Source organism: Sprattus sprattus (assembly GCF_963457725.1).
Source record: "Sprattus sprattus genome assembly, chromosome: 19".
Taxonomy (NCBI): domain Eukaryota; kingdom Metazoa; phylum Chordata; class Actinopteri; order Clupeiformes; family Clupeidae; genus Sprattus; species Sprattus sprattus.
The window spans coordinates 19,010,444-19,023,925 of NC_137917.1; the positions used below are offsets into that span (position 1 = coordinate 19,010,444).

Genomic DNA, 13,482 nt, shown 5'->3' on the forward strand with positions numbered 1-13,482 from the left:
TCTGCAGTAGAACAGGTCACTCTAGTGAGTTTACGTGCATGAGTGAATGTGTGTGTGTGTGTGTGTGTGTGTGTGTGTGTGTGTGTGTGTGTGTGAGTGAGAGAGAGAGACAGACACACACACTCACTCTTGTCTGGTGGCACGCAGCTCCTCCCTGCTGCTCTGGAACTGGCCCCTCCAGTGCTCGCCCTCCTCTCTGCTCTCGTCCAGCTGCTGCTGCAGAGACCTCACCGTGCCGTTCACACGCTGCCGCTCCGCCTCGATACCAGCCTGGGACTACAGGAGGGGGGGGGGGGGGAGAGGGGGAGGGAAGGAGAGAAGGAGATGGGGAGGGGGAGGGATAGAAAAAGAGAGAGAGAAAAGGGAGAGAGAGAGGAGGGGGTAGGGAGAGAGAGAGAGAGAGATACAGAGGGAGCAACAGTGAGAATGAGAGGAAACAAGAAAGTATTAGTAATGATATTGCACACACATTTTCAATATTATATTTATATTTATTTTAAATGTTGAGTATTTGATAATGCAAGTCTAAGCGAACAAATCCAACACAAAGTTTCAGGTTAAATCCTGGTTTATTTGTTTATTTGTTTATTTGTCATTCAGATGTTCACCAGCTGAGGGCAGCAATACTCCACAACAGCACTTAGGCCTTGACATTGAAAAGTAATGTAGGACTTGACTCTTGATGGAGGTCAACAAAATAATTTATATGAGTGTGTCTCTCTGTGTGTTTGTGTGTGTGTGTGTGTGTGTGTGTGTGTGTGTGTGTGTGTGTGTGTGTGTGTGTACCTGTGACACCTGCTCCATGTTGACGCGGAACTTCTCCATGTCCTGGCTGTACTGCTCTCGGAGGGTTTCTATCTCACGGTCGTGCGTGGCCACCTCGTCCTTGAGCGCCCCCTTGAGGGCGGTCAGCTCCCGCTCTCGCTGACGCAGCGTGTCGTCCTGCTTCTGACGCGCCGCCTTCAGCTCCGCCTGGTCCGCACGCAGTGCCATCAGCTCCTGCGCACACACACACACAAACACACACACACACACACACACACACACACACACATAATTATACACACACACACAGAATTATACACACACAAACAGAATTACACACACAAGTGCACAAATACATACTTTCACAAGAGTGGTACAAATGAGCACACAAACACTCACATAGGTGCATTAACACCCAAATGGCACAGGAACAAACAAACAAACAAACACACACACACACACACACACACACACACACACACACACACACACACACACACACACACACACACACACACACACACACACACACACACACACACACACACACACACACACACACACACACACACACACACACACACACACACACACACACACACACACACGAATACAAATGAAGATCACGTATTGCGACAGGAATGACAATACACATTCTGACATATGTAAGCACATGAAAACACACCTGCACTCACTCTCAACAATCAAGAACACCCACTAGTACACAACTATGAATTCCTGAATACACACACACGCACACACACACACACACAATCTCACACACACACACACACACACACCATGAATACCTGAACACACACAAATGCACAGCTGTGCAAATGGCTACGCACTGACACCAGCAGCCACGGACAAGAGATGTGTTTTAACACTAAACACTGCATCCTCAGCTAACTCAGGCGTGGGCCTTATTTACAGGCAACCACAGACTCCAGAGGTCAGCGTGGCGGAGCGATCGATAACTAGATTTATCAACAAATTAGCCCGTCTGAAGGCAAATGTTTCCTTCCTCAGGCTGCTGACTGCCAGCGCTTACAAGGCGACTCACTCCGGAGACGGAAGACAAGAGGGGAGGACAGACAGCCCGATTGATCCCCAGTCCGGCCCAGATAAATCCTATTTTAATTGAGACGTCTGAGGGAGGTGGTGGACGTTTTAGTGCAAGAAACTAAACTTATGACTAATGCCTCGTATCGATCGGATCGGAACTAAGGGAGAGAATTGGGACGGAGTTTGGAGAGGGCTGCTGGCAGCCGGCCCGAAGCCCAATATGAGATGAAGAAATGTTCCCTCGGATCTCCCACCAGGGAACAGAAGAACATTTATGGATCTATTTATGCCTTTAAATATATGATTGTTGAGAGTGGCTGAGTGTGCATTAAGTGTGAGTGCGCATGTACAAATGCACAGTGCATATATAAGTGAACAATATGCATTATGGGCATGTTTGAGTGTATAGTTGCACATACAAGTGCAAATGTATTGGCATGATGTGAGTATAGTGTTTGTGAAGAAAATGGTCATGCACTTCTGTATTGAGTTTGTGTGTGAATAAATGTGCATGTCTGCAATTGGCTTGTGTGTGTGTGCATGTTACGTGTGTGTGTGTGTGTGTGTGTGTGTGTGTGTGTGCTTGTTTTGAGTTTGTAATGGGTCAGTGGACAAGTGCTACATGTGTTCCATGTGTAGCACAATGGTATGTGCTTCCTCCCTTTGACAACATTCACTGTGCACTCATCTGTGTGTGTGTGTGTGTGTGTGTGTGTGTGTAGGTACCGTCTGCAGTGTATCGGTGTGTGATCTGTTCTCGGCTTCTCTCCTCAGCTCCTCTTGTTGCCCAGCCAGCTGATCCTCCTGCTCCCGCACACGGGCCTCGGCTCGCTCTCTGTCCATCCGCAACTGAGTCAGCCTGAGGGAAGAGGAGGAGAGAGAGAGATAGAGTGACCGCGACCACGAGAGAGCTATCGAGGGAGTGGGGAGACTCAGACAGAGAAAGAGAGAGAGAGAGAAAGATAGAGAGAGAGGAGGGCAGAGGGTGAAAGTGAGAGAGAAAAAGAAAGAAAGAGAGAGGAAGGGAGAGGGTGACAGTGAAAGAGAGAGGAGGGGAGAGGGTGACAGTGAAAGAGAGAGGAGGGGAGAGGGTGATAGTGTGAGAGAGGAAGAGAGAGGGTGACAGTGTGAAAGAGAGGAGGACAGATGATGGGTGACCCAGAGGGACAGGTGGTAGTTCAGAGGGAGAAGAGGGAGACAGTGTGAACTCAAGTCTACAGTGTCCTCAGTGCTCTGGCTAGCTTATGTCTCTGCCGGTGCGTATTTCACACGCACAGCGTCTGTGTGAGGAAGGAAGTCTGGCCTCAGTGTGGCGTCTGTGTGAAGCCGTTAGAGCCTCTGTGCTGCATCCCACTCCGTCCCGAAGTTGATTATCTCATCTGTGAGTGTATGTGTGTGTGTGTGTGTGTGTGTGTGTGTGTGTGTGTGTGTGTGTGTGTGTGTGTGTGTGTGTGTAGGTACCGTCTGCAGTGTGTCAGTGCATCCCACTCTTCGCCGTCCAGAAGGTGTGTTTCTTTAAGGCACCGAAGTGTGCACATGTGCTGTGCTCAGTGTGTGTGTGTTGCTGTGCTCAGTGTGTGTGTGGTGTTGTGCTCAGTGTGTGGTGTGCTGTGCTGTGCTCAGTGTGTGTCTGGTGCTGTGCTCAGCGTGTGTCTGGTGCTGTGCTCAGTGTGTGTGTGTGTGTGTGTGTGTGTGGTGTTGTGCTCAGTGTGTGTGTGTGTGTGTGTGTGGTGTTGTGCTCAGTGTGTGTCTGATGCTGTGGCCACTTCAGAAACATTATGAACACGCGTTTGCTTAGGATGAAATCATTCTGGAATTTAAATGTGGGAGGCTCTGTAGTCGCTGGTACAGCTTACAATGGGTTAACAGAAACCAAACAAACACGATCAAGGAGAACCAAGGACCCAAGAACAGAGAGAGTGGAGAGAACAGTTCAACACATGTTTGCTCATCAAATACCCTGCATATTATGTTCTCATAAATCAGCAGAGATCTTATTCAAGAGTCATGCTTTTGTGTAGTTTTTTTTTTTTTAGTTAGACACAGAGAAAAAAAGTGAAACTCACAGTGGCCAGATCTCTGGGTTAAATGCTTATCTCAACACCTAAACAAACTAGCTACAGATGTGGAATAACACCGGTCATATTCAGGATGTACAAGCAGGTGTGGGTTCTGTGAGTGTGCATTTGTGTGAGGGTATGAATATATGCATGTTTGCCATGCCCAGCGTGTAGCAGTGAGTCAAGACCAAGAGTGTGTGTGTGTGTGTGTGTGTGTGTGTGTGTGTGTGTGTATATTAATTATATTGTCATACTCAGTATGTATCTGGTGAAGCTCGATCTTCTTCCGGTCAAGTTGCTCCTGCAGGTGCAGACACTCGTCCCGAGATTCCTCAAGCTCCACCTTCAGGGTGGGGTCAGCATGCCTCGCCTGGGACCCCTGGGAAATGTAGTACAATATGACTTCAGTCACTAAGGCATTCAAAATCAGGAATTCCTCGTTGAAAACCCCCACGGAAACCGAAAACAGACAAATCTTATTTCTTCAGTGAGAAATTTCCAGCATTTTGGATCCATAGTATAAAGACTCCAAGGGACTTTTTGTTGCCATTGTTTGTCCCTCGTGAAGAGCGAAGATATTGTATACAGCACATTCTATTTCTTCTTCTAAGTTTCCTGCATTTAGGATCCATTCTGTAAGACTCCCCTGGACGCCTCTGTTGTTGCTGTTGCGTGTCCCCTCTGAGTGGCTTAGGTACCGGTTCCAGTTTCTGAACAGAGCCTGCTGGCACTGCGCTGCTTCCTGGACAAGCGGCTCTACAGTGTGTGTGTGTTTACCAAACCGAAAAGATGCATCCAAAACAACGGCTCTGCAGATTAGCAACTGATTACACTTTAATTACCCTCCCAAATGCAGTAATCCCTGTGCTCCCCCTAATGCAGCCGTACACGGTGGGATTACTGCGCTTGGGAGGGTTTAGAGTGGGCTCTGTTGACAGACACTGGGCCCAGGAGAGGCTGGGAGGTTAAGGTGCTGTTGTCTAATTAAGTGCTGGCCAGACATCCCTAAATCAGACAAGGGTATGGGGGGGTGGGAGGAAGGGGGGGGGCAGAGGAGCACAGGCCAGAAAGAACAAACACCATGATTAGGAAGTGCATCACGCTGGTCTCCTCAGACTACAAAAACACATCAAGTACACCAACAGAACTGACACTAACAAACTATAAATCAGTGCAGTTCTAAAATGTACTGTGTTCTCAGAATGGACTGCTCCATTATTATAAACCTTTAATACGTCTGCACATGCAGTACACTGGAGTTATTAGTGTATTAGAGGGTAGCAAAGTGGTATGTTGATATAGTGTGATGGTTAAGGAAATCTTCCACCACTCTTCACTACTCTACACTATTGACAAAAGGCTAAACAAGTGCAAAAGGTGTCAAATCTCCTCCTACCATTCCTGGAGCAATATTTCCAGTCTGAGCTGATACTGGGCTTAATTAAAGTGCACTTTCCAGCAAGGGTATTAGTTATACTGATTTGCGCTGTCTTGCAAAGGGACTGCTAGGACAAAAAGAGGTCACTTAAGAGGTCAGCAGGATGCATTTCGATCAGCAGATCTGAACACACAGGCAGAGATGAAGGTCCTGGGGGGGCACTGTGGCGCAAACAGTAGCCCCGACCACATTCAGGCTTGATGCCCATGGAGGACAAAGGTTCTTATCCGGCCTGATGTCATTTCTCCTGTCCACTCAACCTCTTTTCCTCTCATTTCCTGTCCCTCTCTTCACTGAACTATCAATTAAAGGCAAAAAAGCCCAAAAATAAATCTTTAAAAAAAGAGAGATGAAGGACATCATCGGAGAGTGCGGAGAGTGTCCCAGTGGTCAGATTTAAAGGCCACTGTAAAACCGTACACGCAGGCAGCATTATTAGTGATGCATAACCCCTGAATGACTCCAAACATCGTAAAAGGTACTTCATGGGGCCCGTAGAAAGTGATTCATTGCTCGGCACTGTTGGCAGTGCACCCGTCGAGGCCATAAGCAACAATGACAGACTGGTCTGTGCTGACGGACATCTGAAGGTACACTACGAACCAACAGTCGCTGGCATGCAGACAAAATTGATCTGTGATCGATTGGTTTGAACTGATGGTTGTGCAAATAGTAGCAGGAAGTTTCTATGACCAACTGAATTGAGCTGACAATAATGTAAATATATGCAGAGAGTGTGTTAGTGATGGATTGGTTGGAGCTGAGGGGCTGCAACGATGCGGGACGTTTGTGAAAAGTGATCGGTCATATATTAATTTGGGCTGATGGCATGGAGTGTAATAGCGTAATAGTTTTGGGTTAAGTGAGGCAGCAGAGGGGCAATCCTTCACCCAGATTGACGCTGGGTTTCGGCCCGGTCCGGCCCAGTCCGTATTTCACGTCTCGCACAGCTACTGCTTTCACATCACAGATTAATGTCTTTACACAATCATTAGCGCTCCACTGAGTATTCCTACGTGTGTGTGCTGACGTGAATGGAGTCCTTTTACTTTCATTGCGTGAGGGTTTTGAAATTCCTCTGTGTGTGTGTGCATGTGTGTGTGTAAGTGTGTGTGTGTGTGTGTGTGTGTGTGTGTGTGTGTGTGTGTGTGTGTGTGTGTGTGCTATTCTGTTAATTAGCGAGCAGGGTGAGCGCCAGACTCCTCTCATCTCTAATGGTGCTCAGCTGCAGTGAGGATCTGGATCGCCGCCAATCCATCAATGCCCGCCTGGCTGTGCCAACCCACTCTTACACACACACACACACACACACTCTCAACGATTACCATGGTGCCCATTACCAGAGGGCACACGTCTGCGTCGAGCACCCAATCTGTGAAAAGCCCTCTCTCGCTCTCTTTCTCCACGTCTCTCTGTCAGTCTCTCTTTCTCTCTCTCTCTCCACATCCCTTTCTCTTTCCCATTGTGGCCTAGTTCCTTTTCAACCGCTGTGTTTTCAGTTTTTCAAATCTCAGCAGAAAGGAGCAGACTGTACCCTAGTGGGGTTTGTGTATGTGTGTGTGTAGTCTTTGTGTTTCTATTCCGATAAGGAAGGCCTAGGTGATGTAAGTCAACTGCCATGCTGGCCATCTTAGGTACCACCGAGAGATAATCAGTGCTTAAATGAATGGATTGAGGTCTTTCCAATAAAAATGATGAAAGCATCTGTATATCAATCGTCATCTATCCTGGGAAACTATCTTAAGGCTTGAGCTGATCTGTGTCAAGCAACACATTACTTTGCACAGCAGAGATGTTAATATTAAATGATGATGTTAAATGATATTAATGTTAAAAGATCAGTCAATTTCCCTGTAGGAACCTAGATAAACTGGCTACTGTGCCAGACAAAGCACCAGTTATCTACTTACTAAAACATTCATACCATTTTTCAACCATAATCAGTTATATACAGTAGGTGATTCTTCATTTATTTTCCTAGTACATTATCAGTGGTTTACAGATTTTTTTCATAGATTAGGCTAAAATTATGTTGTAGTGTTTTGCACTGTTGTATTGTTTTGCACTGTTGTATTGATTTGTGTAATATGTGTAAGCACACTGAGAGCCAATGCACCAAGACAAACTCCTTGTTTGTGCAAATTTAATTGGCCAATAAAAGCGGATTCTGATTCTGAGGAACATTCTCTTAGAATTCTTTACTTCTTAAAAAAAAAATGACATCTAACTGTAATTACATTCTATGTGGCTCAAGGAATTTGACTGGCGACTCGTATGCCTGTTCTCAATGAAATTGAATTGTTTCCTTTCAAAGATTATTTGAAAACAGTGGTCGGTTAGTCGCCCATAGGATATTGCACTGTATATTGGAATTACATATAATATTGACTTACAGTATCAAAGTATCTAGACTTTTGTGTGACAAGGAACCACAAAGAGATGTTGTGGTTGCGCTTAACAAAAAGCTTAAGCTGGAGTTAAAAGTGCAAAAGCAAAAAAGACCCTTTGGTATGAAATAAGCAAGCCAGGGTTCAGGTTTTAAGCTTCATGAAGTCAAGATGTGTTTACTGGGGTTAAGAGGTGGGGTTTAAGGAGCTTATGGGGGACACTGAGGGCGAACTGTGGGAAGGGAGTGTACCTTGAGAGCTTGGATCTTGTTGCAGAGCACTCGGACCTTCTGTTTGATGACAGCATCACTCTCTCCGCTCCTGTGAGAGGAGTTAGATGGGGGATATGAGTCATCCGCACACACACACACTCTAGAACACACATATACACACACAGGCAAAAACACAGTCTAACACAAACACACAAATGCACACACACACAGACACTCTAGAACACACATACACACACAGGCAGAAACGCACACTAACTCAAGCACACAAATGCGCTCGCACACACACACACACACACACACACACACACACACACACACACACACACACACACACACACACACAGCCGTCTAGCCCATCAGCTGAGCAGACACAGTCACAGTGCTCAGTTCGCAATGCTATCCCCATCACACACATCATAAAACACACAACGTGCAGCTATTTCTGGCAGCACCGAGGAGGCTGACGCGGGCTGCGTGGGAGGAGGCGGCAAATGCATTCTCAGAAGGCCAGGTTACTGTTCCTGCCCTCCCCCCTCCCCCCCCCACACACACACCCCTCCATCAGCGACCTCGCCTCACCACCAACGGCGCTGCTGCACCCAGGAAAGGAATCTGCCACTGCAGCCGCTAGAAGGCCAATAAAGCGCACTGTCGTCACTCTCACTGCCGCATAGGGTCATAGGTGGGGACTGGTGGAGCTATGCAATGGGGGACTTTAAGGTCAAATATATCCATCTAAGAGCAACTGAATGAGAGGCTTTTAAAAGCTTCTTTTAATGTTAATGTGTACATATTTAAATGAACATACATTTTATTTGCCCCAAAAATAAAACATAAAGATTACTAAAGAATATGGCAAAACTAAATTAGATAAATTACTAAAATGATGATTATTATTATAACACACAGATGATTCACCCTTTCACTCAGAAAGACCAGTAAAATAATCTCCCATTTTACCCCTGCCGTAAGACACTATAGATCGTCTGCTGCATCAGATCATCCTCACTGGAGAACTCCGAGCCGGAACTCTGACTCTGGTCCAGGAGCAGGTCAGGGGTCACCTAGAACAGGAGTCCAGAGTGAGAGAGACACACACACACACACACACACACACACACACACACACACACACACACACACACACACACACACACACACACCTATTAGAAAAGGTCCAGAGTGAGACACAGACACACAGACACAGACAGACAGACACACCTATATGCCACATGATGACTGCAGTATTTGTGAGAGAGAGAGAGAGAGAGAGCGAGAGAAAGAGAGAGAGATAGATAGACTCTCACCTGTGCCTCTGCTTGGTTGGCAGGTATGGTCTCCACAGCACCGTAGTGCCCCGGTGACTGCCACTCATTGGCCAGAGAGGATGACGAGGAATTGTGCACGGGCGTGATTTTGCCGACGGACCCCGTGCCCCGCCCCAGGCTGCTTTGATTGGATGAGGGCAGCGAGGAGTAAGGGTTCGAGACAAGGGGGGGAGGGGAAGAGACGTAGGGAGGGGGTGCAGCCGGACGTGCAGAGTCCGCGTCGGGAGAGTGCCCCCTGGCGGGTCCTCCGGTACTGCGGCTTCCGTTGAACTGGCTGATAAGGCGGTTGACTGGGGTGTGCTTCTTCGGAGGCTGAGTCTGGCTGGGGGGTGGGTGATGCGGGGCGCTGGCAGCTCGAGGGGGGCTGTCGGGGAAAGACTCGGAGGAGCCGTATTCGCTGCCCGTGCCCTGCGAGCCGTTGAGCCCCATGTCATGTGACCCTCCCCAGCGGTTCCTCTGCATCCCTCCTCCTCCTCTCCGGCCTCTCTCTGCTCCGACTCCTATCCCTCCATCCAGGTTGCCGTAGCTCCCAGAGCGGCCGTCTCCGGGGGGACGACCCAGGGGGTCTGGGAACTCATCGCCGGCGTCCCCGTCGCGGTCCAACAGCGAGCCGTGAGACTGGGCGCGGCGGAGATAGCCCCCATCCTCTGCTGGAGGGTAGGAGCTCTGGCCTGGGTCCTCTCTCACTCTGAGACACACAGGGAATACAGACCTCAGTATGGGTGAAGGCCATGTGTGTGTGTGTGTGTGTGTGTGTGTGTGTATGGTGTGTGTATGGTGTGTGTGTGTGTGTGTGTGTGTGTGTGTGTGTGTGTTCGTGTGCGTGTGCGTCTCCTACCTGGGCAGGCTGCTGTAGCTGTGTGTCCTGAGCTGCACTCCGTACGAGTCGCCCTTCTGGCCCTCCTTCAGCACCACGTAGGGCTGGCCACCGATGCCCTGCACACGCACTGCCACCCCGTAGCGAGACGCCTTGCCACTGCTGGAGCTCTTGGACGGGATGTCCCGCTGGGCCGGTGCGGTGCCTGCACCCACACCCCCACCCGCACCCCCGCCCCCACCCACACCCCCACCCCCACCTGAGTCTTGGAGGTCGTTTATGAAGCGGATCTGAAGACCATAATCCACAGGGGTCTTCCTGCCAGAGGCGGGCACAGACATACTGGAGAGAGAGAGAGACACACACAATATGGGGGAAAAGAGAGGGAGAGAGATAAATAGATAGACAGGGGTAGAGGGAAGTGGAGGACAAGGAGATATCTTGACAATCTTGATTAAATGATAACACGGAACTCCACTTTGAAACAAGCAGTTCGATTAAAATGAAACATCTGACGTCATTACACGGACACACCAGTTAGGCCTACATCATTCTGCAAGTGCTCTGAAATGTATACCGGAAAGCCACATACTCAGATTATAAAGTTCAGGTGAGATGAAACAGGATATCTGGGCTATAAACCATTAGAAATAAATTACACACTATCGTCACATTCCTGAAAAGCCACCCTTTGAAGAAGTGATCTTTTGTGCACTTCAATAAGCACAAGTAGGCCTGCATGTACCGGTTCACTTGTTTTTATAAATGCCTGCTTGAGGGGGGGGGGGGGGGAGGAAGGGAGGGAACGAGCGAGCAAGGGAGGGCGGAGGGGAGGGAGGGGGCAGAGAGGGAGGGAGGGGGGAGGGAGGGAGGGAACGAGCGAGCGAGGGAGGAAGAGAGGGAGGGAGGGCGTTGGTGACAAAGTCTACATGTGAAGCACCCAGGGCAGAGTGTCAGTGCCATTCCAGTGTCAGGATGGGTTTGGTGTGTCAGTGAGCACTCACTCACTTTGAGCGTGTGTGACATGTGAAGTCTGTGTGCGGGGTGTGTGTGTGTGTGTGTGTGTGTGTGTGTGTGTTTATGAGCTAAAACAAGTCAAGAGAAAACCTCTGTTCCAAGTAACCAATCCTAAACTCACAAAAACAGCCACAAGCGGACACTCACAGTCCTTGACTGTTCTCAATGACGGCGATTCTCTATGATGTCCATCCCCACTTTTATGGACGCGCACACACACACACACACTCACACGGACACACACACACACACACTCCCACACCCACACAGTCCTTGACTGCTCTCAATGAGTGACGTCCATCCCCACTTTTATGGTCACACACACACACAGTTCCTGATTTAAGCTGTTAGTTTTGCTGCTCCATCTCCCAAAACAGAAATGCTGGAGGGTGACACGGCTTCACACCTCCACGCCACCTCGCTGCTCTCCACGCTTTTTCTGGAAACACCAGCCCCCTGATCCCCGAGGTGCCTTCGCAGAGAACACACAGCCAAAGCACACTTGCCTTGGAAACCTCTTTCCTCCTCTCTCTATTCCTTCCTTCTCCTCTCCTCTCCTCTCCTGTCTCCTCCCTCCTCAGTTCCTTCCCTGAGGTGCAGTTCCCGACTGGGTCTCAGTCCGTTCCTGTTCAAAACGGAGTAACAGACTTGTGTTTGTATTAGCCGTGCTGACAGTGTACATCCACACATCCTCGCTATCCACATAACCCAAGAGGAACACAAATCCTCTTGAGCTTCTTCTAGACCAGGGGTCTCAAACTCAGGCCCACGGGCCAATTCCGGCCCCCCAAACGTTTTTTATCCGGCCCGCGAAGTTCCATCAATTAAAAAAAAAAAAAGAAATGTTCCATTTAATTTAATGGGCCACTATAACGTTTACTGTAAAAATCCGGCCCCCCCAATGACCAGACTGGACGTTCATCCGCCCTCGGGTAATTTGAGTTTGAGACCCCTGTTCTAGACATTGAAACGAGACACATCATGTCACCTGAGTTGCAGTCCGACTTAAAGGGGTAACAGCATAACGTACCTAACCGTCTTTCTTACCTAGCACAGCTCTGGTGCACTGTGGAGGGTATTGACCTTTGCACATGACCTCAAAACCAAGAGGAACAAACCAGGCAGGAGGACAAACAATGTTGTGTGCAGACCAGACGAGGGTAAACATGTAAGACTGAGCCTAGCCCCTTTCAGCCCGTGCCGTACGCGTGAAGCTCTACTCTGTGCCATGGCACTCCAGCGCTGAGGCAGAATGCTCTACCCCAGAGTGTTGACTCCCAGAGGAGCACAGTTTCCATTAGAGGACCAGCTGCTCTTCACTAACAGGCAAAACCTGAACGTGACCAGGCATATAGCTTTTCTTGTTAGTCAACTGACGTCACATCAGCATTGAGGCAACTGAACCTCGCATCGGTCTTTGAGTGGTGAACAGATGAGGGCAGTGCGGTTTGAGGTTTGTTTTTCTATACTAGACTAGACAAGCCTACAAACTGAAACCAGTCCTAATAGCTGACTAATTACTGTGTATTACCTGTGGCTTGAGCTGCAAAGCTGGTATAATTACATGAATGGCGACTGAGTTGACATGACTCATGGTGACATGGAATGTGCTTCAACAATATATGAATGTCTGGTTCTCCCAGACTGACAACTTATGGGCTGAAATTCTGAATTGTGGCTTATCTTAATTAGTCAAAGGTGCATAGTCTTTATAAGACAGTGTAAGCTAATGACAGCCTGTACATTGTGTGTGTGTGTGTGTGTGTGTGTGTGTGTGTGTGTGTGTGTGTGTGTGTGTGTGTGTGTGTGTGTGTGTGTGTGTGTGTGTGTGTGTGTGCGTGTGCGTGTGCGAATGTGTGTACATACACTCCCATGAAATGTTCCTTCTCTCCTGGACCTCAGAGGACTTTGAGTCCTTCATCAGTCATTAACCTAGACTCACTCACACACACACTCACACACTCACACACTCACTCACTTCCCCTCTATCCCACACACACCACCTCATTTGAGTGGTATGGACTCTGAATCACCGCACTTGTGTTGCCATGTAGGCCTATGTACTGCACACACACACACACACACACACACACACACACACGTTCTCTCTCTCTCTCCCTCTCACACACACACCCTCCTACTCTCTCTTTCTCACACACACACACACGCCCTTAACCTTCCTCATTCTTTGACACCCAAGAAAAGGGCCTGTCTGGCTCAAATGACCCATGCAATGGGAGCCAATCAGAAAGCCATTATGCCTGGTGGCCTGTTAGGAACCTGACTGCGGTTAACAGAGCCTTTCAACAGAGCTAAGGCTTTATGAGGGCTTCATTAGCAGGCGAGACCTAAAATGATACTTAAATACT

The 13,482-nt window shown here is 48.5% G+C and overlaps 1 protein-coding gene across 1 annotated transcript in view; it reads right to left on the reverse strand.

Annotated features, from left to right (window-relative positions):
* Positions 1-10,437, reverse strand: part of cgna (cingulin a) — a gene marked incomplete at both ends in the record, with an annotated part of 22,133 nt that extends 11,696 nt beyond the window's left edge. The window contains 8 exons of the mRNA XM_080858052.1: positions 128-276; positions 787-999; positions 2,560-2,692; positions 4,148-4,272; positions 7,970-8,039; positions 8,912-9,015; positions 9,259-9,967; positions 10,118-10,437. Of these exons, the coding sequence (XP_080714178.1) occupies positions 128-276; positions 787-999; positions 2,560-2,692; positions 4,148-4,272; positions 7,970-8,039; positions 8,912-9,015; positions 9,259-9,967; positions 10,118-10,437 (1,823 nt within the window). The remainder of the gene's footprint in view (positions 1-127; positions 277-786; positions 1,000-2,559; positions 2,693-4,147; positions 4,273-7,969; positions 8,040-8,911; positions 9,016-9,258; positions 9,968-10,117) is intronic.
* Between the last annotated feature and the right edge of the window lie 3,045 nt (positions 10,438-13,482).